Here is a 24908-nt window from a genome sequence, read left to right on the forward strand (position 1 = left end):
AAATCTGATATACTGAACCATCCTCCTTGAGTAGAACATTTGAACCAGTTTTGAATATTGTCCTAGCCACTAAGTTAATCTGAACTTATTCTGGAATCATTTTAGTGTAAGGTACAGTGCTGGTTACTCATTCTTTCAACTTTTTAAACAGTTCTCAAGAAGTTTGCCTTAAAACCCTTGAAACTGTTAATTATCCATTTTTACTATAAAGCACTTATTTCTAATTACATGTTGTAGATTGACAGCAAGAGAAACCTTTGTTCCTAAAACCTAGTTAAATGCTTGGTTAATCTGTCTGATTAAGAGGAGGTTTTTCTCAAATCTTAACAAATTCAAGATGTAAAACAGTCAGGTACAGTGGCTCATACGTGTGATCCATGAAATCCTAGCACTCTGGGAGGCCATGGTAGGTGAATTGCCTGAGCTCAGGAGCTGGAGGCCAGCCTGAACAAGAGTTAGACCCCATCTCTACTAAAAATAGAAAAACTAGCCAGTCATGATGGAGGACACTGTAGTCCCAGCTACTCAGGAGGCTGAGGCAAGAGGATCTCTTAAGCCCAAGAGTTTGAGGTTGCTGTGAGCTGCGACACCAGCGTACTTTATCCAGGGAAATAGAGTGAGACTCTGTCTTCCCCCTAAAATATTTAAATCATCTCAAGTATCGTTTCTGACCATGATATGAAACTAGAAGTCAGTCAGTAACAGAAGGAAAATGGGGAAATTCTCAAATATGTGGAAGTTAACATACTCCTGAATAACTAGTGGGTCAAAGAAGCAATGAAAAGGAAAATTTAAAAATATCTTGAACAAAAATGGAAACACAACATACCAAAATTTATGGGATGCAGGAAAAGCAGTTCTAAGAGGAAAGTCTATATGCCTACATAAGGCAAAGGTGTCAAATAAGCAACCTCAGTTTACTCTTTAGGGAACTGAAAAAGAAGAAAAAACTAAGCCCAAAGTTAGCAGAAGAAAGGAAATCATAAAGATTACATCAGAAATAAATGAAATAAAGGCTACAAAAAGAATAGAAAAAGTCAATGAAACCGAGTTGGCTTTTTGAAAAGATAAACAGAATAGGCAAACTTTTAGTAGACTAAAAAAAGAGAGAAAAGATTCAAAATTGGAAATGAATGAGGAGATGACATTACAGTGGGTACGAAAGAATACAAAAAGTATAATGAGCTGCTTGTTAGTCCATTTTGCATTGCTATAAAGGAAATACCTGACACTAGCTAATTTATGAAGAAAAGTAGTCTATTTGCTTCATAGTTCTGCAGACTGTACAAGAAGCATGGCGCCAGCATCCGCTTTTACTAAGGGCTTGAGGGAGCTTTTAATCAAAGCAGAAAGTGAAGGAGAAACAGGTGTGTCACATGGAGAGTGAAGTAGCTAGAGAGAGGAGCTGGTGTCAGGCTTCTTTAAGCAACCAGCTCTCACATAAACTAATACAGTGAGAACTCACTCATTACTATGGTGAGGGCAGCCAGCCATTCATGAGGCATCTGTCCTTATGACCCAGACACCTCCCACTCATCCCACCTACACTGGAGATAGAATTTCAAGATGGCTCAGTGCCTGCAGCACAGTGGTTATGGCGCCAACCACATGCACCGAGGCTGGCAGGTTCAAGCCCAGCCAGGGCCAGCTAAACAACAATGACAACTGCAGCAAAAAAAAAAAAAAAAAAAGGTTGGGCATTGTGATTGCTGCCTGTAGTCCCAGCTACTTGGGAGACTGAGGCAAGAGAATCTCTTAAGTTCAAGACTTGAGGTTCCTGTGAGCTGTGACACCATGGCACTCTACTGAGGGTGATAGTAAATCTTTGTTTCGAAAAAAAAAAAAAGAATTTCAACATGAGATTTGGAGGGGCCAAACATCCAAACTATATCACTACTGTGAACAATTATACGCCAACAAGTTGGATAACCTAGAAGAAATAGATTAATTCCTAGAATCATAGCTGCCTGCCACGACTGAATCATGAAGAAATAGAAAACTTAACAGACCAATAACGAGAAAGATTTAATCAGTATCAAAAACCTTACAGAAAAGAAAAGCCCATGACCAAATGACTTAACTAGTGAATTCCACCAAACATTTAAAGAATTGATGCCACTCCTACTCAAACTCTTCCAGGAAATCACAGAGGTGGGAACACTTCCAAACACATTGTACCAGACCAGCATTACCCTGATGTCAAAGCCAGATGAGAACACTACAAAAAAAGAAAATTACAGGCCAATATTCCTGATGAACATAGATGCAAAAATCCTCGGCAAAATACTAGTAAATTGAATTCAGCAGCACATTAAAAGGATCATATGCCATAATCAAGTGGGATTTATCCCTAGGATGGAAGAATAGTTCAACATATACAAATTAATAAGCATGGTACACCATATTAACAGAATGGGGGAAAAAACCAAGTAATCATACTAATAGATGCAGAAAAAGCATTTGACAAATTCAACATCCTTTTGTGATAAACAATTAACAAATTAGGTATAGAAGCAATGCATTGAAACGAAATAAAGGCTACATATGACAAACTCACGTCTAATCTCATCAAACTCAAGGGTGAAAACTTGAAAGCTTTTCCTCTACAAGAGGAACAAGAGTGGCTCAACGCCTGTGGCTCAAGCAGCTAAGGTGCCAGCCACATACACCGGAGCTGGCGGGTTCGAATCCAGCCCAGGCCTGCCAAACACCAATGATAACTGCAACCAAAAAATAGACGGACATTGTGGCAGGTGCCTGTAGTCCCAGTTATTTGAGAGGTAGAAGCAAGTAAATCGCTTGAGCCAAGGAGCTGGAGGTTGCTGTGAGCTGTGATGCCACCACACTCTACCCAGGGTGACAGCTTGAGATTCTGTCTCAAAAAAAAAAAAAAAGCATGAAACAAGAGAAGGGTGCCCACTCTACCATGGTACTGGAAGTTTTAGAGTAATTAGGCAAGAAAGGGAAATAAGAGACATCCAAATCAGAAAGGAAGAAGAACAAATTATTTACAGATAACATGATCTTATATGTAGAAAATCTTAATTCTACTAAAAATTGTTAAAGTTAATAAATTCAGTAAGTTACAGGGCACAAAACTATAAGACATTGACAAAAGAAATTGAAGAAGATACAAATGAATGGAAAGTTCTCTCATGTTCATATACAGAAAGAATTAATATTGTTAAAATATTCCTATTATCCAAAGTAATCTATAAATTCAGTGTAATCACTATCAAAATTTCAATAGTGTCCTTCACAGAAATTGAAAAAACAATCCCAGGGTACCTTATATCTGTTATCCTGGCATTCTTGGGAGGCCAAGGCAGGAGGCTTGCTTGTGCTCAGGGGTTCGAGACCAGCCTGAGCAAAGGGAAGACTCCATCTCTACTAAAAATAGAAAAAAACCTAGCCGGGCATTGTGGTATGCACCTCTAGTTCCAGCTGCTTGGGAAGCTGAAGTAGAAGGATTGCTTGAGCTCAAAAGTTTGAGGTTGCTGTGAGGTAAGCTGACACGATGGCACTCTAACCTGGGGTGACACAGTGAGACTCTGTAAGCTGAAGAGAAGAGAAGTGAAGAGGGGGGAGAGAAACAAATCCAAAAAAAAAGAGGAAAAGGAAAGGAAAACAATTCTAAAATTTACTAGAACCACAAAAGACCTTGAATAGCCAGAGTAATCTTGAGAAAAAAGAACAAAGCTGAAGGCATCACACTTTCTGATTTTAAAGTAAACTCACAAAGCTTTGTAATCAAAACAGTATGATACTGGTATAAAATGAGACACATAGACCAATGGAACAAAATAGAGAGCCCGGAAACAAACCCAAGCATTTATGGTCAACTAATGTTTGACAAGGGTACCAGCAATTTACAATGAGAAAGAATAGTCTTTTCATAAATGGTTTTAGATAAACTAATTATCCACATGCAAAAGAATGAACTTGGACCTTTATCTTACACCGCTCACAAATGGTGATTGAACACTTAAATGTAAGACCTAAAACCCTAAAACTCCTAGGGAAAAACTTGACAGTGGTCTTGGCAATGACTTTTTGGATATGACACCAAAAGCACAAGCAACAAAAACAAAAATAAATGAGACAACATCAAACTAAAAACTTCTACACAGCAAAGGAAACAATCAACAAAATGAAAACACAAATATTTTCTCAAACATTTTCAAATCTAGGAAGGGGTTAATATCCAAAATATACAAGGAACTCATATAACTCAATAGCCAAAAGCCCAAATAATCTAATTTTTAAATGAGCAAAGGACCCGAATAGTTATTTCTCTGAAGAAGACATGCACAGGACTAACAGGAACGTGACAGTGTGCTCAACATCACTAATCATCAGGCAATGCACATTAAAGCCACAGTGAGAAGTCATGCCTGGTAGTATAACTATTATCAAAAAGACCAGGTAACAAATGCTGGCAAGGATGTGGAGAAAAGGAAACACTTGTACCCTGTGGGCGGGAATGCAAATTGGTATAACTGTTGTGAGAAACAATATGGTTATTCCTTAAAACATTAGAAGTAGAACTGCCATAAGATCCAGCAATCCTGCTGGATATATATTCAAAGGAACTGAAATTAGAGCGTCAAAGATGTATGTGCACCCTCTGCACATCGTGGCGTATTCACAATAGCCAAGACATGGCATGGAAACTACTGGAGTGCTCACTGTTAGATGAGTGGATTAAATATATTAATCTCTCTCTATATATATACATATATATATATGTATGTATGTATATTTATATATAGTGGGACAACATCAAACTATATATTATATATATAGAGAGAGATTATTCAGCTACAAAAGAAGGAAATCTTGCCATTCATAACACATAGACATTACGCTAAATGAAATAAGCTAGACGCAGGAAGATGAATATTGTATAATTTCACTTACAGGGAGAATCTAAAAAGATGGAGTTCATAGGAACAGAGTAGAATGGTCATTTCCAGGGAGGGTGGAAGAAAGGGGGAGATGTTGGTCAGAGGATCCAAACTTTTAGTTATAAGATAAACAAATTCTGTGTGGCTGGTGATGGATGTGTTAACTGTGATAATCATTATACAACATACAGATGTATCAAATCATCATGCTGTAAACCTTGCCCATGTATAATCTTCATTTGTGAGTTAAATATTTAAATTTTTTAAAAGAGTTTTTCCGGTTAAGAGAAAGTACAGAGACCAAAACAACCAGTCAGCCAGTTTATAGCTCTATCAGTATCTGAGAAACGGAGTTGTTATATTTGGTTTTTTTAGTTGTTTTGTTTTGTTTTGTTTAAGAGACAGTCTTACTTTGTCGCCCTCAGTAGAGTGCTGTGGTGTCACAGCTCACAGCAACCTCCAGCTCTTGGGCTTAGGCAATTCTCTTGCCTCAACCTCCTGAGTAGCTGGGACTACAGGCGCCCGCCACAACGCCTGGCTATTTTGTTGTTGTTGTTGCAGTTTTGGCCGGGGCCAGGTTTGTACCCGCTCGGTACATGGGGCTGGCGCCCTACTCACTGAGCCACGGGCGCTGCCCTTGTTTTTCATTTTTGCTGTTTCTTGGGCCAAAGTAACTGAAAGGCTCAAAGTGAAGTTCCCTAAGCCTATGAAAAGGGCTGATAGTCCCCCAGGAGACTAATCCTGTCAGTAACACCTTGACCAACACAGTTAACAAAATGTACTTGAGGGACGGCGCCTGTGGCTCAGTGAGTAGAGTGCTGGCCCCATATACCGAGGGTGGCGGGTTCGAACCCAGCCCAGTCACACTGCAACAAAAAAATAGCCAGGCACTGTGGCGGGCGCCTGTAGTCCCAGTGACTTGGGAGGCTGAGGCAAGAGAATCACCTAAGCCCAGGAGTTGGAGGTTGCTGTGAGCTGTGATGCCAAGATACTCTACTGAGGGCGATAAAGTGAGACTCTGTCTCTGAAAAAAAGTACTTGACATGCCCAGAGGCCATGATACAGATTTGTCACTAATTCTAAATGTAGTTCTCCAAATCTTATAGTAATTGCTATTTTAATTGCTCATACTTCGGGTCCGAGAAATCAGGAAACAGGTAAATAGAGGATGGATAGATAGGTAGATAGTCACAACATTTGAAACCCTGCCTTTATTTACTAGCTATGTGGGCATGTGACTGACTTTCCTGTAAAAGCAAAAGAGATAATGCCTGTGAAGTGCACAGGACTGGTGCATAAGCGTTTGTTAACTATCGTTCTCTTCCCGATGTTGGCTTTTGGATGTACTTAATTTTTCAAGCCACTGAAGCAGCACCCTCCCTAGTATGAAATAACCCATGCTTCTTGTTGCTATAAATATCTGGTCATTCACTCAACAAACATTTATTGGCCAACCACCATGTGCCAGACATTGTGCTGGGGGCAGGGGACACATGATTTCTGCCCTCCAAGGGCTGACCTAGAATTTGACCTCGGCTTTCTTTACTCCTGTAAACTTAAACTCTGTATTTTTGTTTTATGTTAAAGGATAACTGTGTCACACATTGAGGGTTTGAATGTGAAGGAGGGATCCAGGGAGTCATGAGAATAGTCCTTGGGTGTCTGAAGGGCTCCCCGTCCTGGGAGAGAATTTCTATAGTCCATATTACTGCAAAAGTTGGAATTGAAGGGAGCTTTCTAAACAGAACTTCTCCAAATGGGAAATGAGCGCCCTGTGAGTAGAGAACTCTCTGTCCCTGTAAGGAGGAGGCCAAACAGAGTTGAATGATGAGCTCTTTGAATTCCCACACTGAGAGGAAAGTTGGCCAGTTATGTGCCTTCCACCTTGGACAGAATGTGATTGTTTAAATGAAGCTCTTATGTGCGGATAATGTGATACCAAGACTCTGTCCTGGGCTTCTATCCCCAGAGGTGGCCTGTTAACAGAACTAGTGGCCACCGCATGTATTATGAACCTGGAATGCAAAAGGACCACCTGTTCAAAATGATCTCACCAATCTCCCCCAATCCCCAATTTCCCAATCTTTGGCTCTAAAACGTGAGGGCCCTTGTTAAAATGCAATCAATTCAAGGAAAGGCTCAAAAAACAGCAAAGAGCATTCAAAGAACTCACAAATGGCCTGGCCAGGCTCCCACTGGCCAAATACAGACAACCCAGCAGGAAAAATCATGATGATTATAATGAAGTTTGACATACTAAAAAAAGGGTCTATAGAGACATTGGGAAGAAAAGAGTGGAAGAAGCACAGAGAAAGAGTTCTTCTATACAGAAGAAGGCCAGCCAACAAATCTAGGAGGAAGGATCAGATTGGAAAACTGTTATTTTCAATTTAGTGTAGGAGAGGCTCATCAGTGGAAGTGAAGGGCTGTGTGTTCACAGTTGCTGGGTGGCAAGGTGGTCACATGGTCTCGAAGTATCATCTCGCAGATGAGTTACCACTGACATGGGAAAAGGTACTCTTCCTAAAAGAGACTTGTCAGATACATGTGTTAATGTCACCCAAGTGATTAAACTTAGGTTTCCCAACAATGGGACAAACCCGCATTATTTGCCTCCTGGGGTGATGCAACAAGAAAACATTACCTTTGCAGTATTTTTACCCTTATTCTAAACAATTCAGACTGCGGCATGCTATAAGACAACAGACCAGGACTCCATAAAATTTTAATATCCTCAAAGCCACACACACATACACAAAGTTTGGAAAATTTTACTAAATTGAAAGGGGTGGCCAGGCATAGTGGCTCATGCTTGAAATAATCCTAGTTTTGGGAAGGCAGGGTGGGAGGATCTCTTGAGCTCAGGAGTTCATAGACCAGCCTGAGCAAGAGTGGGATACCACCTCTACTAAAAAATAGAAAAGATCAGCCAGGTGTAGTGGCAGGCGCCTGCAGTCCCAGCTGCCCAGGAGCTGGAACAGGAAGATCGCTTGAACCCAGGAGTTTGAGGTTGCTGTGTGCTATGACACCATGGTACTCTAGCCTGGGACAGCAGAGTGAGACTCTGTCTCCAAAAATAATTCAAAGACATGATAACCAGATTCAGTGAGCAATCCTTGATTGGATTCTTCATTAAAACAGAAAAGCAGTCAGAAAAGTCATTTTTGTGGACAATTAGGAGAATTTGAATATACTATATATCAGAAATATTATGGCTTGGCGCCTGTGGCTCAAGCGGCTAGGGTGCCAGCCACATACACCTAAGGTGGCGGGTTCAAATCCAGCCCAGCCCGCCAAACAATAATGACGGCTGCAGCCAAAAAAAAAACAATGGCCAGGTGTTGTGGCGGGGCCTGTGGTCCCAGCTACTTGGGAGACGGAGGCAGGAGACTGGCTTGAGCCCAGGAGTTGGAGGTTGCTGTGAGCTGTGATGCCAGGGCACTCTACCCAGGGGGATAGCTTGAGGCTCTATCTCAAAAAAAAAAAAAAAAGAAATATTATAACAATGTTCAATTTCTTGGGTATATTACAACGTGGTTATATACAAGAATGGCTTGTTCTTAGGTGAAGTGTCAAGATGTCTGCAACTTAAGTTCAAATGGTTCAACAAAATTTCTAAAATATTTGTAGTTAAAAATATATATAGAGAGAGAAAGTAAATGTGGTAAAATGTTAACAACTGGTGAATCTAGGAGAGGCTATATAGATGTTAATCATACATGACTTTCAACTTTTCACATTTTTATTTATTTTTTTTGTGCGTAAGACAGAGTCTCACTCTGTTGCCCTGGGTTGAGTGCCATGGCATCATCAAAGCTCAAGCAACCTCAATCTCTTGGGCCAGATGCTTCTCTTCCCTCAGCCTTTCCAGTAGCTGGGACTATAGGTTCCCACCACAACATCTGACTAGTTTTTTGATTTCTAGTAGACACAGGGTCTTGCTCTTGCTCAGGCCTGAGCTCAAGCAATCCACCCACCTCAGCTTCCCAGAGTGCTAGGATGATAGGAATGAGCCACTATGACTAGACCAACTTTTAACATTTAAAAAAATAGTTTTGGGCGGCGCCTGTGGCTCAGTGGGTAGGACGCCAGCCCCATATACCAAGGGTGGCGAGTTCAAACCTGGCCCTGACCAAACTGCAGCAAAAAAAAAATAGCCGGGCGTTGTGGCAGGTGCCTGTAGTCCCAGCTACTTGGGAGGCTGAGGCAAGAGAATCGCCAAAGCCCAGAAGTTGGAGGTTGCTGTGAGCTGTGTGACACCACAGCACTCTACCAAGGGTGATAAAGTGAGACTCTGTCTCTACAAAAAAAAAATAAAATACAGCTTTCCTTCTGGTAATCAGGACTAATTATTCTAAAAAGAAAAAAGTAATAATTAAAAATACAAAGTTTGGAGAGAAAAAAAGCATTTGTTACTTAGCAGCCATAACTCTTTTTTTGTTTTTTTGAGACAGAGTCTCACTATGTCGCCCTCGGTAGAGTACTGTGGCATCACAGCTCACAGCAACCTCAAACTCTCGGTCTTAAACGATTCTCTTGCTTCAGCCTCCCAAATAGCTGGGACCACCAATGCTCGCCACAACACCTAGCTATTTTTTTTGTTGTTGTTGTTGTGGTTGTCATTGTTGTTTAGCAGTCCCAGGCTGGGTTCAAACCTGCCAGCCTTGGTGCATGTGGCTGGCGCCGTAACCACTGTGCACAAGGCGCTGAGCCAGCAGCTATAACTCTTAAACACTACTGATCCCCAATTTTTTTAGTATGAAATTTACTGAATTATCTCCAGTCACCTTAGGAGAGAGACATGGATGGAAGGGAGTAGACAGTGAGAAAGTCCTGAAAAAGTGACAGATGTTGCCACCAAGAGCCCCAGCAGGGACTGGTGGAGAACTGGACAGCCAGAGTGAAGGGGCCAGACAGGCAATGGAGCTGGGAACCAAGGGACGGGCTCCAAGCTCAAACCCTGCCCTAGTCTGCCTCCAGCCTCCTGCCAGCCCTGGCCACTTCACTCCATGTGGGAGGAATTTGTCCCATCTTGTGTCCTCCATTGCCTACCACTGACTTTGAGTACAGAGGTTAAATGAGTCAGCAGGCCTTGTAGGAGTCTCAGACCTGCAGAGGGAACTTGGACAAGCTATTTAGCCCTAAGGAGTCTGAGGCTTTCCTGAAATGATGAATGTAGAGCAGATAGCACAGGGGTGACATGTGGGACCCACTCAGTACATGTGTGACAACGTCTGTAAACAGTCTCAGCCAATGGCACCACTGTTCACCTGCTCAAACACATGCTCATCAAGAAATCTCTGATGCCCCTCTGCTCCACCTGCCCCATCCAATTGATCAGCTTTTTCTGTCCTACTTCTGAATGTATATCCCAAATCAGACTGCTTTTCACTGATCTCCAAGGTGGTCTCTTATCTACCTCCTGCATTGACTTTTTTTTTTCTTTGATGCAGAGTCTCACTCTGTTGCCCCAGGCTGGCATGCTCTGGTGCCACAGCTCACAGCAACCTCAAACTCCTGGGCTCAAGTAACCCTCTTGCCTCAGCCTCCCACATAGCAGGGATTACAGGTGCCCACCACAACACCCAGCTAATTTTTTCTATTTTTAGTAGAGATGGGGTCTCACTCTTGCTCAGACTGGTCTCAAACTCCTGAGCATAGGTAATCCACCTACCTTGGCCTCCCAGTGTTTTAGGATTATAGGTGTGAGCCATCATACCTGGCCATTTTTTTTTTTTTTTTTGAGACAGGGTCTTGCTCTGTTGTCTGAGAGCTTGAAAGCTAGAGTAGAGTGCAGTGATGTTGCAGCTCACAGCAACCTCAAACTCCTGAGCTCAAGCAATCCTCTTGCCTTAGCCTTCAAGTAGCTGGGATTACAGGTACACATCACCCATGCCTGGTTCTTTTTTTTTTTTTTTGATAGAGAGGTTCTGGAGACTGAGAAATCCAGGATGGAGGAGACTTATCTGGGGAGGGCCTTCCTGCTGCCACCTGCCATAGCAGAAGGCAGAAGAGCAAGATAGCATGAGCTCAGGAGAGGGAAGGGGGCTGGACTCATCCTTTTACAACAACCCACTCCTGTGATGATGGCATTATCCTAATTCAAACCATAGCACCCCCTTACTGTCCAGTATACTCCCCACAACAGATGTTCTCAGCTTAATGGGGAATATCATGCTCTTGCCTGAGCCCTCCTATGGCTTCCCATCCCCCAGATGACCTGCCATCATGACTTGGCTTCCAGCCAGCTCTCCAGCTTCCTCCGTTAACCCTCCGCATGGCTCACTGCATCCCAGCCTGCTGGCTGCCTTCACACCTTGCCGTCCTCAAACACCTCTTGCTCATTCTCACCAAGTGGGTTTTGCATTTATTGTTCCCAGAGCCTGAAGGGCGGTTGGAGGCCTTCTCCTCCCGTTCCTTCTTCTCTGTTTCTTCCCTCTCCTCCTCCTCCGTGAGCTCTGGGTTTCATCTCCAGTGTCCTTTCCTCTGTAAGGTCTCCCCTGGCCATCCAATCTGATGTTGTGTGCACCTCCACCCCAACCCCAGTCGCTAGTATCCTGTCTATTATCTTTTAAGTGTTTTTCACTATCTAAACTCACCTTGTGGGCTTCTTTATCCTCTGTATGCCTCCTTTATAGAACGTGAGCCAGGGAGCCCTGTTTCCTGTTCACTACTATAGCTTTGGCACTAGAACCTAGAACAGTGCCTGGCACGTAATAGGTACTCAGTAAAAATCTGTGAAACAAATTCATGAATTGTTCCCATAAACTCACTTCAATATAAATTCATGTGAGTGTGCCCATGTTATCTAACATCTAACATGTTATCTCATCCTGCAGGTCAGGGAGTGTCCCTGTACATTCCCCAGTCCACCATCAATGCCACTGTGGAACAAGACATCTTGCTTTCGGTTGAATATTCCTGTCACGGAGTGCCCACCATTGAATGGACATATACGTCCAACTGGGATGCACAGAAGATCGTGGTGTGGCAGCCAGGGACTCAGGCCAACATCTCCCAAAGCCACCAGGGCAGAGTCTGCACCTTCGACAATGGCTCCCTCCAGCTCTTCAGCGTGGGTGTGAGGGATTCCGGGTACTATGTCATCACTGTGACTGAGCGCCTAGGGAGCAGCCAGTTTGGCACCATTGTGCTGCACGTCTCTGGTAAGACGGCCCTGGGCTGGGCACCTCTCTGGACTTGGAGTGTGTAGGAGGCCAGCTGTGCAATATTAAAAGGGATGTTTTCTCATCTTTCCTCCCCCACCCTATAGAGATCCTCTATGAAGACCTGCACTTTGTGGCTGTCTTCCTTGCTTTTCTTGCTGCTGTGGCCGCGGTATTAATCAGCCTCATGTGGATTTGTAATAAGTGTGCGTATAAATTCCAGAGGAAGAGAAGACACAAACTCAAAGGTAACTCCCTAGGCCCTGGGATAATCCATGCATGGTTTTGAGGCTGGGGTGACATGAGTTACCTTCTCATAAAGAAAGCACTGTGCGGCTGGTTTCCAACTCAGTGACTTGTCCTTTGCTTTGCAGAAAGCACAACTGAGGAGATTGAACTACAAGATGTTGAGTGTTAGCCAAGACTGGGCCTAACTGCATCCCTACCTCAAGAGGAAACCATTCTCCAATGGTTTGGCCATGAGAGCCATAGCCTGCTGGCCTCCCGTGGTCTTGCCGCAGCTGCTAGCTGCTGATGGGACAGCTGACCGCATGGAGTTGAAGACTGTGGCTGGGACAATCATTTCTAGAACTCACACTAAGCGCAAGGAGAAGAGTGACTGAGGCTTTGAACAGGATCTTTGCCTGGCTGCAGCTTCAGGGCCATGCTGACCCATAGCCAGGGCACAGTGTAGGTGCTGGCTGCCTGCTCGTGCTACTTGCTCTGGCCGGGGGGCTGGCCTGTGGCAGAAGTCCCCATATCAGAGGCCATGGCATCTCCACACTGATGTATGGCCAGTACTGGAACACGCTGTCTGTGCCTTTGTGCTCATCTGCTCTGTCAACCCCCTCATAGTCGCCTACACTGCTGTAGAACCTATTGCCGGGAAACCAGAGGCTTTTAGACAATCTCCTGCCTTAGGAGAGGCAGAAGGAGACTCAGGGGTGGGGGATGCTATTCTGTGTTGTAGTGAGTTGCTCAGGGGTGAGTCCCCATGGCTTGGAGCTTCAGGGAAAGGGACTCAATATACTCCCAAGGGAACAGCTTTGGCCACAAGGAATGTCCAGCATCAGTTGGAATTTCTCTCCCATGGCCCAAACTTAGGCTAGTGTGAGGAAAATAACAGCTCATCTCTGCTACAGGCAGTCTCTGGCCTCCTGACAAGCTGGAAAATCAGTGATCTTGAGCCTCGGATCTGTCCCTCTCAGTCACTAGTACTTCGTGTCTCCTGCCTGGGCTGAGGAACACTTGGCCCTTACCTGCCTTACAGTCAAGGGATCAAGAAAAGCCTACAGTATGCATGGAGCTCTCTGAGCCACTTCAGCATCCTTAAGAATTCTTCAAGGATCTGGAAAGCTGTATTGGAAAGTACTAAAAATTAGAAATTGGGCTCCAAGTGAGATTGGGGGTTGGACTACAGCTGTCCTTGGCCCTTATTCTCCCAGGTTGTTGGTCACTATGTTCACCTGAAAGTTTCTCCGTCACAGCTGCCGTTTGGCAAGCTCTTAAAGCAGGCATGAATTTATTTCCCATTCTCTTCTCTCACTCCAATAATCATAGCTACAGACCCAAGGTACCATCCCCATTATGATGCGTTTCCAGTCCTCAGCTGCAAATTCACCCAGGCAAAGGTGAAAAAGTGTTAGAACATTCCTTTCTCTTCTCCCTCCTGTCCGGTCCCCAGTGTTCATGTCTTTTCTATTTCCCATGTGACAGGTAAAGGAGGTGCCTGGAGAAGTTAGGCCTTTCCCTAACCAGTGAGCCCAAAGCTACAGGGAGAGATCTTGTGGAATATTGAGGCAGGAACTATCAGTGATGCAGAGAATAGCTCCGAAGGCACCACTTGATTCAGAGGCAAGAGAGAAGAGGGTTACATATAGCTCTTAAACCTGGCTCATGGAAGCCACCCACCCTCACGCTACCTCCTGCACACACCTGTAAACACACACTCTTGTACGCTATCCGTCAGCTGCAGTCAGAGGAACCAGGCCCCTGTCAGGACAGTTTCCAGTGCCATGAAGAAACAGGGTGAGGAATTCCTGAGAAACAAGGGAATTTAGGATAATCTGCAAAACCCACTCGTAGAAACTGGCTGGCGCAAGTCTATCCTCTTTCACACTACCTGCTTTTTAGAACTCTGCTCTTCAGCTTGTCAGAAGTCAGGCCTGGTGGCCTTCATCATAAAAGGAGATGGAAGAGAATACTGAGTGAGGAGCCTCCATAGCAAACTCAGATGTCAACTAAATTGCTCCTTCAAAGATCACAGGAAAGGTTATTCCTGCAGCTTTCCATTTCTTAGAAAAAAGGGTTTACTTTGCACTTTTAAATACCATCCCCCATCATCAACATTCCTATGGAAAGTTTTTGACACCACAGCCTAAGGTTTTTGTGTATTTTTCAAAAAGAGAAAATAAATCATAGATTGGGCAGTATAAATGTTAAGCTGTTGCGTTTCTGACGGGGGGGGGAGGAGGGGAGGGAATGTTTTAAAGAATGAATAAAAAAACCTGAAAAAAGCCCCTGGTTCTTCGTGTGTGAGCCCACTCCTGTCAAGAGCTCAGTGGCTCTAGGAGATGTCTGTAGTCAGGGCTCAGCATGACACCCTCGACCACAACCCCACAACCCTGGGCATGTGTTTCAAATGACAATGCAGCTCATCACATGGGTTCTAACAGTAAACTTTTTTTTTGTGGTTTTTGGCCAGGGCTGGGTTTGAACCTCTCTGGCAAATGGGGCTGGTGGCCTACTCCTTTGAGCCATAGGCGCCACCCAAAGTAAACATTCTTTAGCAATTCAGAAAACCATCACCTTATTAGCACCGTCCATACTGTTGCTAAATGACTAACCTGGAATTTGTGCTTCCAGAATATTAATTGTAATTTAGTAGTCCTTTCTGTTTCTAGGAAGGGCTGAAACAAGAGTGTGTTAATTTTTAGCTATTTTTGTTGTTGTTGCAGTTTGGATGGGGCTGGGTTTGAACCCGCCACCCTTGGTATATGGGACCAGCGCCTACTCACTAAGCCACAGGTGCTGCCCCAGAATGTGTTAATTTTTAAAAGCTGTAAGGTTTATAAATTTTTTTTAAAAAGGAGAACTTATTTCTGGGCAGGGGTCTCAACTTGCAGTGGCTATTCTGATAAGCTGGGAAACACTACTCTGGCCATAAGCCAGGAACACGTTTCAAGAGAGAGACAAAAGGAAACAGGATTTTATGCTGAATAGGGAGACTAAATAAACCTATTTAACAAGGTAAGGAGTCGTGAGGAGAAAACGCACCTCTGTAATAGTGCTTCCCAGCTCCCATCCAGTCATGGCTGGCAGCTCAGTTTTTAAGGCTTTTTTTCTGGGGGTTCCTTGGCCAAGAAGGGTCTTACTCAGTTAGCAAGAGGCTTAGGATTTTATTTTTAGTTCACAGATGTGATACTTGTGCCACCTGGCTCAGCAGTGCATTAAGATGCCATAGTGAACACATATGCTTTGTCAACAGAATGTCCTTCCAGAGATTATGATCTAAGAACCCCAAAAGGTACATACTGTACATTCTCATTTCATGGTGTTCTCGGTAAAGGGGGCTAAAACAGAGAACCCAGTCCTCTGAAGCCCACGTAAGACGGCAAAAACCCGAGGAGCAGGGCAGTGAGAGATGAGGTTATCAGGACATCCTGCCCAAGATAGGAATGCAGAGACAAGCCCGGAGGGAGAACACGACTGCGGGGCAAGGCTGAGACACTGGGTAGAGCAGAGGTGGCAGAACAGAATGCTGGACATGGAACCATTACCCAGGAGCCACACCGGACAGGGTGAAACTGCAGGGATGCGACTCTGGTGCAGCCTCTTTGACAATACCAGAGGGATCCTGGGGATGGCGGATACCCTCTCACTGGCATCAGCTTTTATGTATTCAGCATTGGTTTCTTATTTTTAATTTTGTTTTTATTTTGGGATATTAGTGGATAGACATTTCATTTACATAGTTTTTATACAGATTGAGTCAAAGTAGTGTGCCTTTTACCCCGAATAGGGTACTGTACCCCAAAAGGGGTCAAGTTACCCATCCCCTCCTCCCCCACCCCCAGCTTGATTTTCATTGAGATTTACCCAGCACAGGTTTCTTCTGCCCAGTTTCCAGGGAGGCAGCAAACAGAACTATGGTTTATTAGAGCAGAGCAAAGCCCTACGGTCACTGTCAGCACAAGCTGCACACAACTCAGCTGCTCCCAGGGAGGGTGAGCTGCAGCACTCGCACCCTTCTGTGCACGCGAACCCACCCATTTCAGCTATCAGCTTTTTCAATCCTTGAGAAGAATATGGATGCTGAGGACATTGCTTCCACTGCTTTTTAAAAATTAAGTGGTTGTTTTGGGTTTGGTTTAATTACAAAGGTGATAAATCCTTTAAAATTCATGTTACTGAATTTAACCATAATTCCCTACTTTAACTATAATTCTCCTTTGGTGTGTATGCTTCCAGACTTGCTTATGCATATATGAACACAACTGTCAATATACATACCACAATATATACACATTTTATTTTCTTTCTTTTTTTTTTTTGTGGAGTTAGAGTCTCACTTTATCACCCTCAGTAGAGTGCCATGGCATCACACAGCTCACAGCAACCTCCAACTCTTGGGCTTAAGAGATTCTCTTGCCTCAGCCTCCTGAATAGTTGGGACTACAGGTGCTCGCCACAAAGCCTGGCTATTTTTTTTTGGTTGCAGTTCGAGGGCCACGTTTGAACCCATCACCCTTGGTATAGGGGGCCGGCGCCCTACTCACTGAGCCACAGGCCCTACACATTTTATTTTCTTTTTAGCCAAATAGGATCAATTATACATTTCACCCTACAACTTGCCTGTTTTTCCTTAATGTTTCTTAGGCATTATTTCCCAAACTTCATTGTCCTTCTCCGCACAAGCAGTCCATACTGTGGATAGTTTGTTCACCAAAAAAAGAAAAAAAAAAAAAGAAGCAATACTACCTTTGTTTCAAATGTTTGTTTGCTTGGGCAAACTTTCTATTACATCAGACTAGTCCTTCAACTGAGATGACTTCCTCTTGTTAACTAATACATTCAACTCTATCTGCATCTCTTACTCTTTCAGGAGACTCAGTCAATGTTTTATAATATTGGTGGACTTCTTTTTGGCAGTTTTTGGCCAGGGCTGGATTTGAACCACCACCTCCACCATATGGGGCTGGCGCCCTTACTCCTTTGAGCCACAGGTGCCGCCCTATATTGGCGGGCTTTATGTAAAGCTTATCGAAGACTGAGTATTGGAAGTGGGAAAGAGGATAGTGCCAATGTAAAATAAATCTAAAATTTTGCCTTTAGATTTGGTCGTATACAATGTACATGCAAGTAGGCTAAATTCCTTTGATGTAACAAACCAGTGATTGTTGAGGCAGTTATGTCCCTAAAAATATTTTTTCCTTGGCAACCTCATATTTTGAAAGGATTTTTTTTCCCACTAAATGAAGTGTTTTTATTAGTGAACAGTTCATCAGTGCCGATTAGAATTCCTGATAAGGATCGGTGCCTGTGGCTCAAGCGGCTAAGGCGCCAGCCATGTACACCTGAGCTGGCAGGTTTGAATCCAGCCCAGGCCTGCCAAACAACAATGATGGCTGCAACCAAAAAAAAAATAGCCAGACGTGTGGGAGGCACCTGTAGTCCCAGCTACTTGGGAGGCGGAGGCAGGAGAATCTCTTGAGCCCAGGAGTTGGAGGTTGCTGTGAGCTGTGATGCCACAGCACTCTACGTAGGGCGACAGCTTGAGAGGCTCTGTCTCAAAAAAAAAAATTATTGATCGGGCGGCACCTGTGGCTCAAAGGAGTAGGGTGTTGGCGCCATATGCCGGAGGTGGTGGGTTTAAACCCAGCCCTGGCCAAAAAAAAAAAAATTCCTGATCAACATGAGACAACCAGAGGTATGTTTCACTTGACAGTATTCCAGCAAAGAAACACGATGATGTCTCAGAAGGTATACATGTGACTCCTGTTAAGCATCTTCCAATACTGAACACAGATCAGAGACCGCTGTTTACTGTCTTTGGGTAGCATGGGGCTCAGCACTTGTAAAGAAAGGTAAAAGAGAAGCCATGAATAGATTTAGAGGAGAGGTCATTCTGCCACTGGCCCCTCCATGACCTACTCACTAAATCATCACCAAGCTTTTCACATTGTATTTAACCTTTGTATCTCAAATTTCTGCCTCATTTGTCAAGTTTTCAAGTCAAATATAGTCTGTTCTACAATAACCATATTCCTAGATAGCCAAAACCTCATTTATGTTCAATAAGTAGGAAAATGAAGACAGTGTAACAGGCAAGTTTTTCTGGTACCTAAGCAGGAGCAGCCGGACTATCAGCCACCTGAGCTCTACTTTCAGAAACGTGAAAATGAGCGCCTGCACCCAGGGCTCCTCTTGTACTGTGTAATCTGTTTAGCCATCATCTTTCAGAAAGACACTGAGATTGGTCTCAATTTTTCACTTTTACAGACCTCCTTGATAATCCTTACCCCTTGACCTTTTGTTAACCTGTGCTTTCTGAAGTAACTCTACAGGATAAATTTCTAGAGGTGAACTTGCAGTAAACGTTAACGGAAAGTCACAGTTATGGTGACTGACCTCCGAGCAGTACTCGTACCGTGGTGCTGTGTCAGTGAGATAGGGCTCCTCAGCTGTGAGCTGCCTTTACATCATTAAGCTTTAGGAAACAGTTACCATCCTAAAGTGAGATTCCAGGACAGGTATTTTAGCTCCAAGTACGTAAGCCTTCACCAAAAACAGGAAGAGAGAAGTGAAACTGAACAGATGAGAGGCAGAAGCAGGGAACACACTTGGCAAAAAACCAAAATCTTCATACCCACAAAAACAATCATTGTCTTCACTATATACAAAATATCTGTGAATATGGATTTGATATTCTGAAATGCTTTCTCCTAATGACAAATAAAGCTGGTGCTAACCATTTTTTTTTTTTTGGTAGAGATAGTCTCACTTTATCACTCTCGGTAGAGTGCCATGGTGTTACACAGCGCATAGCAATTTCCAACTCCTGGGCTTAGGCGATTCTCTTGCCTTTAGCCTCCTGAGTAGCTGGGACTACAGGTGCCCTCATACTTGCTTAATGATTTATACTCGCACACAGAGCACTTCAGAATTTAACATCCAGGTTAACAGAGGAGGCATTCCTACCCTCATTTAAGTATAAGGCAGCAGTTCTCAACCTGTGGGTTGCAGCCCCATTGAGGTATTAGAAAGGTTGAGAACCACTGGTATAAGGGAACAGGTTCATACAGCAAGCTCATAGAGTCAACTTTCAAACAGAGCTCTTTTGCCAACTTTTTTGGACAGAGGCTCAATCTGTCACTCTGGGTTAAGTGCCATAGCTCACAGCAACCTCAAACCCTTGGGCTCCAGCGATCCTCTCACCTCAGCCTCCTGAGTACATGGGACTACAGGCACCTACCACAATTCCAGGCTAATTTTTCTGTTTTTCGTAGAGACGAGGACTCGCTTTTGCTCAGGTTGGTCTGGAACTCCTGAGCTCAAGCAATCCACTCACCTCAGCCTCCCAGAGTGCTAGGACCACAGGCATGAGCTACTGCACCTGGCTCCAACTTCTTAAAACTTGTTGAGGGACTAGTTGGTTTTCAGGGACCTACCTTCAAGTTCTATAGCACATCCTTCCAACTCCAGGTAATTTAGATTGAAACATTAAACTGAAAAATGTAAATAAACAGACACAAGAGCTGCTGAAACCGCAACAAACCCTAGGTTTGCTTTAGTTCTACTGTTCTATAAGTGGGCAATGCTATTCATGGAACAGTGACTTAACTGAATGAGGAAAAGAAGACCTATAAACCTCAGGAGTCTTCAGTTATTCCATTCAGATGGGGTTCAAAAGGATAGGTGGTAGTTTCCATGCATGTATTCTCATCCATTCTACTCAGAGCATGGTCTTTGCCCATAAACTGTTACTGGTTCATGACAAGATAAGTATGAAAAAATGGCTTGGTGCCCATAACTCACTGGTTAGGGCGCCGGACACATACACCAAACTCAGCCTGGGCCTGCTAAACAACAAGATGACAACTGCCACCAAAAAACAGCTGGGCATTGTGGCAGGTGCCTGCAGTCCCAGCTACTTGGGAGGCTGAGGCAAGAGAATCGCTTAAGCCCAAGAGTTGGAGGTTGCTGTGAGCTATGACGCCAGAGGACGCTACTGAGGGCAACATAGTGAAACTGTGTCTCAAAAAAAAAAAAAAAAGATAAGCATGGAAACAAAAAATAAAAACATTTAGAAATCTTTGACAGCAATTTTATGTCTATTATAATCAAAGAAAAAGTAGTTATATTAAAAAAAAAAGAAAAAGAAGTTATCTTGTACAATCTCATTTTTCTAGGAGTATGTTTTCATCAGTTTACCAAAGCACAATTTACAATGGACAGAAATTTAAAAAAACAAAACCTATCCTTAAGCGAAAGCTTGAAACTCACTCTACTAGTCTGACCTTTCAAAACAACATACAAGATTTCTCATGTACAGATTAGCCTATTAGCCAAAGTAAATTCTGTGGGCGACCATAATTTTTGAAGCACTAAAAGCTTTTAAATTAACTGTAGGTTCATACCAATTCTTTCCATTTGCATAGATAGAAAGATGCAGTATCTTGATCAGAAGAGGGGAAAAGGCTTGGTGACCCTAGCTCAGTGGTCAGGGCACTGGCCATATACACGGGGGGCTGGCGGGTTCAAACCTGGCCTGGGACTGCTAAACATTGACAACTACAACAAAAATGTAGCCGGGTGTTGTGGTGGGTGCCTGCAGTCCCAGCTACTCGGGAGGCTGAGGCAAGAGAATCGCTTAAGCCCAAGATTTTGAGGTTGCTGTGAGCTGTGACGTCACAGCACTCTACTGAGGGTAACGAAGTGAGACTCTGTCTCAAAAAAAAGGGGGAGTTTTAAAAGCTAATACGTGGCACACAGTCATCTTATAAATTATTTAATGCAGAGTATCTGTTTACTAACAAGGAGATCCTACTTATACATTATTTTCTGTGGTACTAAAAGGCTCATAATCCTAAATCCATCTCTTACTTACGGAAATTCCTCAAGCACACTTTAGGACTGGGGTGTTATTTCCAACAAGAGAAACATGTTCCTTGGCAAAGGTAATCCATTAAGCCATTAGTTTTTTTCTCTTTGAAAATTCAGATAGCTACGGGTTCAAGTCCAGCCTGGCCCCGCCAAATAATAATGATGGCTGCAACCAGAAAATGGCCAGGCGTTGTGGTGGGCGCCTGTGGTCCCAGCTACTTGGGAGGCAGAGGCAGGAGACTCGCTTGAGCCCAGGAGTTGGAGGTTGCTGTGTGCTGTGATGCCACAGTGGTCTACCCAGGGGGACAGCTTGGGACTCTGTCTCAAAAAAAAAAAAGAAAATTCAGATAGCTAACGGAAAAGACTTTAGTTGGAGACAGCAATCCAGGGTCACTGGATGGAGACTGGAGGACCTCAGGGAAAGGCTAGGTGTCTCAAGTGAAGAAAGATTGCTTATGTGGGAGAATAGTCAAAAACACTGGAGGAAGCCCTAAAGATACCATTTGCCTTGTTTTTTCTTTTTTTTGAGACAGAGTTTTTCTCTGTTGTCCTGAGTAGAATGCCATGGTTATCATTAGCTCACAGCAGCCTCAAACTCTTGGGTACAAGTGGTCCTCTTGCCTCAGCCTCCCAAGTAGCTGGGACTACAGACATCTGCCACAACAGCCAGCTATTTTTAGAGACGGGGTTTTCACTCTTGCTTAGGCTGGTCTGGAACTCCTGAGCTCAAGAAATCCACCCACCTTGGCCCCCCAGAAAGCTAGGATTACAGGCAGGAGCCACCATGCCTGTCCATAATCTGTCCTCTTTAATGCCTCCAGCTGTCCTTTCTGGGGAAGTTCCTAAATTATCTATTTAGGTTAGATCCAAGTATAAAGAAGATAAATGCAGAAACACTTCACTTGCTAACACAGGAGGACACCTTATTAGAAGTCAACAGCAAAGATAGAATATTTTAAAAAACAAATTCAAACTCTTAAATTAGTAACATTTATTTAACCAAATAAAAAATGTATCATTTGACATCTCCTCATACTGTATATCCTAAAACTGTACATCTGCATTTCAAAGCATTGTCATTTACAATGCTTGAAAGTGAAAGGTTTCAAAACGCCAAGTAAACATTTGCCAATTATTATTTTTTAAAAACAATACACCTTTGGAAGTTACTGCTTCCTTGTGCTTATAGTTGATCAGCATACATATCAAGTCCAAGTTTCTGCAAACTTCTCTAGGGCAAAATATGGAAACTGTTCTGGAAAAAAAATCATAGCAGACAAGGGCTAAGTGCAGACATAAGCAGTTCCATTTTATAAACAAAGTTTCGACCTTCCATTTTATTCCACTGAACTTCTTTGAATGGTCCACGAAGATGACTCCATTTGCTATCTTGTAAAACATCACTTTTTGGAAGGTCTTTACACTGGTTACGGGGAAACTGAACCATAACCTTGCTGCCACTTTCAGGTCCATTACGAACTGTGGAGAAAACAGCAATACACTCATTTTCTAAACCAGAAAATAACAAGGATAAATCCCACAACACTCAAATTGCCTAATGCCACATTTCTCAGGATAACCCTGTCCTTAAGTGACTCATGACTATATTTTTTAAAAGTACTTAGAGCAGATATTAGAAAAAGGAAATCACACTTAATTCCATACACATTCCAAATATAAGTTTAAGTTAAGTTAGACAATGTATGTGCCAGTACCTATTAAAGTGCCCACTCACAGTAGGTGCTTAATAAAACATCACTCTCTCCTCTCTATTCTATCCTTTTACCATTTTTAGAACCAGACCTTATTCTTTCCTTATTTGTAGTAGTACATTTAAGTTTGGGGCTCGGCGCCTGTGGCTCAAGTGGCTAAGGTGCCAGCCAGAGACACCTGAGCTGGCAGGTTCGAATCCAGCTGGGGCCTGCCAAACAATGACAGCTGCAACCAAAAAATAGTTGTGGTGGGCGCCTGTGGTCTCAGCTACTTGGGAGGCTGAGGCAGGAGACTCGCTTGAGCCTAGGAGTTGAAGGTTGCTGTGAGCTGTGATGCCACAGTACTCTACCCAGGGGGACAGCTTGAGACTCTGTCTCAAAAAAATAAATAAATAAATAAAGGTTTGGAATGGCAGGAATAACAATCCTGATGACACTTTTTCAGACTGTCTCCTAGGAAAGCTGGCTATCAAGCTAAACATTTTTTATAACTACTGGAAAAAGAAGTAATAATCTTTTGCTCTGAATAATGGCAATGATTAGATAAATGCTCAGTATAAAAACATCAGGCTGGTGCAGTGGCTCACGCCTATAATCCTAATGCTCTGGAAGTCTGAGGCAGTGGAACTTGTACCCAAACTCAGGAGTTCAAGAGCAGCATGAGCAAAATAAGGCCCTGTCTCTATAAACAGAAGACCTAGCCAGGTGTTGTGGGCACCTGTAGTCCCAGCTACTTGGGACTACATGAGACAAGAAGAGGAACATGTAAGCCTAAGAGTTTGAAGTTGCTTTGAGCTATGATGACACCACAGCACTCAACCCCAGTGCAACTGACTGAGACACTGTCTCAAAAAAAAAATAAAATAGGCTGGGCGCGGTGGCTCATGCCTGTAATCCTAGCACTCTGGGAGGCCAAGGTGGGTGGAAAGCTTGAGCTAACTAGTTCAAGACCAGCCTGAGCAAAAACTGAGACCTCGTCTCTACTAAAAACAGAAAAACTGAGGCAAAAGGATCACTTGAGCCCAAGAGTTAAGAGATTGTTGTGAGCTATGACACCATGGCACCCTATCCAGGGCGACAGCTTGAGACTTTGTCACACACACACACACAAAAAAAGTCCAAAACAAGAACAAAGTAAAATAAAAACAACATTAACTCACCTATTGCACAGGTAAATTCTTCTTATCTATATTTATTTACTTGGAGATAAGAGTCTCCCTTTGTCACCCTTGGTAAAGTGCCGTGGCATCATAGCTCACAGCAACCTCCAACTTTTGGGCTCAAGCGATTCTCTTGCCTCAGCCTCCCAAGTAGCTGGGACTACAGGTGCCCACCACAATGCCCAGCTATTTTTAGAGACAGGGTCTTGCTGTGTCTCAGGCTGGTCTCAAACTCCTGAGCTCAGGAGATCTGCCTGCTTGGCCCCCCAGAGTACTGGAATTATAGGTGTCAGCCACTGTGCCTATATTTACTCATTATATTTACTCATCTATATTTATATATTACTCTATATATTTATATTTATATATTACTCATCTATATTTATATATTACATCTATAATTATATATTACTCATCTATATTTACTCATTAAAGCTAAATGTTAAAGGCAAAGTCCCAAAGTTCCCTCCCCATTGAAAGCACCCAAAAGTACCTGAAATGGCATAGTCACCACTCGGGGAGGCCACAGTGATGGCGGAGGCATTGCCAATGCTCTCTATGGGTCCAAGTCCCACGTGATTGCTGAAGCTCAGTACCTGCCAGCCCATAACCTTGGCTAGCTGCTGAACTGCATGCACTTGATGCTGTGACATCTGTGAACGAAAAAGGAAAATTGACTGACAATCAGCAGATATCTGCAGTGACTTGACATCATGATCATCAAGCAACTTTGTCAGGGTTTTCACTGACTAGCACAGCAGCCCTACCTCACGTCTGAAATCCTCCCGCGTGTGACTACTCGGGGACAAGACTCCATCTTCCACTACCTCACGTCTGAAATCCTCCCGCGTGTGACTA

At 43.4% G+C, this 24908-nt stretch overlaps 2 protein-coding genes across 2 annotated transcripts in view; one reads left to right on the forward strand and one right to left on the reverse strand.

The window, feature by feature from the left end:
* VSTM5 (V-set and transmembrane domain containing 5) overlaps positions 1 to 12721 on the forward strand; it is a 32032-nt gene extending 19311 nt beyond the window's left edge. Inside the window, exons 2-4 of the mRNA XM_003780821.2 lie at positions 11747 to 12073; positions 12181 to 12321; positions 12448 to 12721. Coding sequence (XP_003780869.1) covers positions 11747 to 12073; positions 12181 to 12321; positions 12448 to 12491 — 512 coding nt within the window. The 3' untranslated portion in view covers positions 12492 to 12721. The remainder of the gene's footprint in view (positions 1 to 11746; positions 12074 to 12180; positions 12322 to 12447) is intronic.
* A 9377-nt stretch (positions 12722 to 22098) lies between these two features.
* The window catches only part of MED17 (mediator complex subunit 17), a 28006-nt gene continuing 25196 nt past the window's right edge, over positions 22099 to 24908 (reverse strand). The window contains exons 11-12 of the mRNA XM_003780822.2: positions 24544 to 24703; positions 22099 to 22657 (exon numbers count right to left, since the gene is read on the reverse strand). Coding sequence (XP_003780870.1) covers positions 22446 to 22657; positions 24544 to 24703 — 372 coding nt within the window. The 3' untranslated portion in view covers positions 22099 to 22445. The remainder of the gene's footprint in view (positions 22658 to 24543; positions 24704 to 24908) is intronic.

The sequence above is a fragment of the Otolemur garnettii genome, unplaced genomic scaffold, assembly GCF_000181295.1.
Source record: "Otolemur garnettii isolate 467f Iridium unplaced genomic scaffold, OtoGar3 scaffold00001, whole genome shotgun sequence".
NCBI classification, from domain to species: domain Eukaryota; kingdom Metazoa; phylum Chordata; class Mammalia; order Primates; family Galagidae; genus Otolemur; species Otolemur garnettii.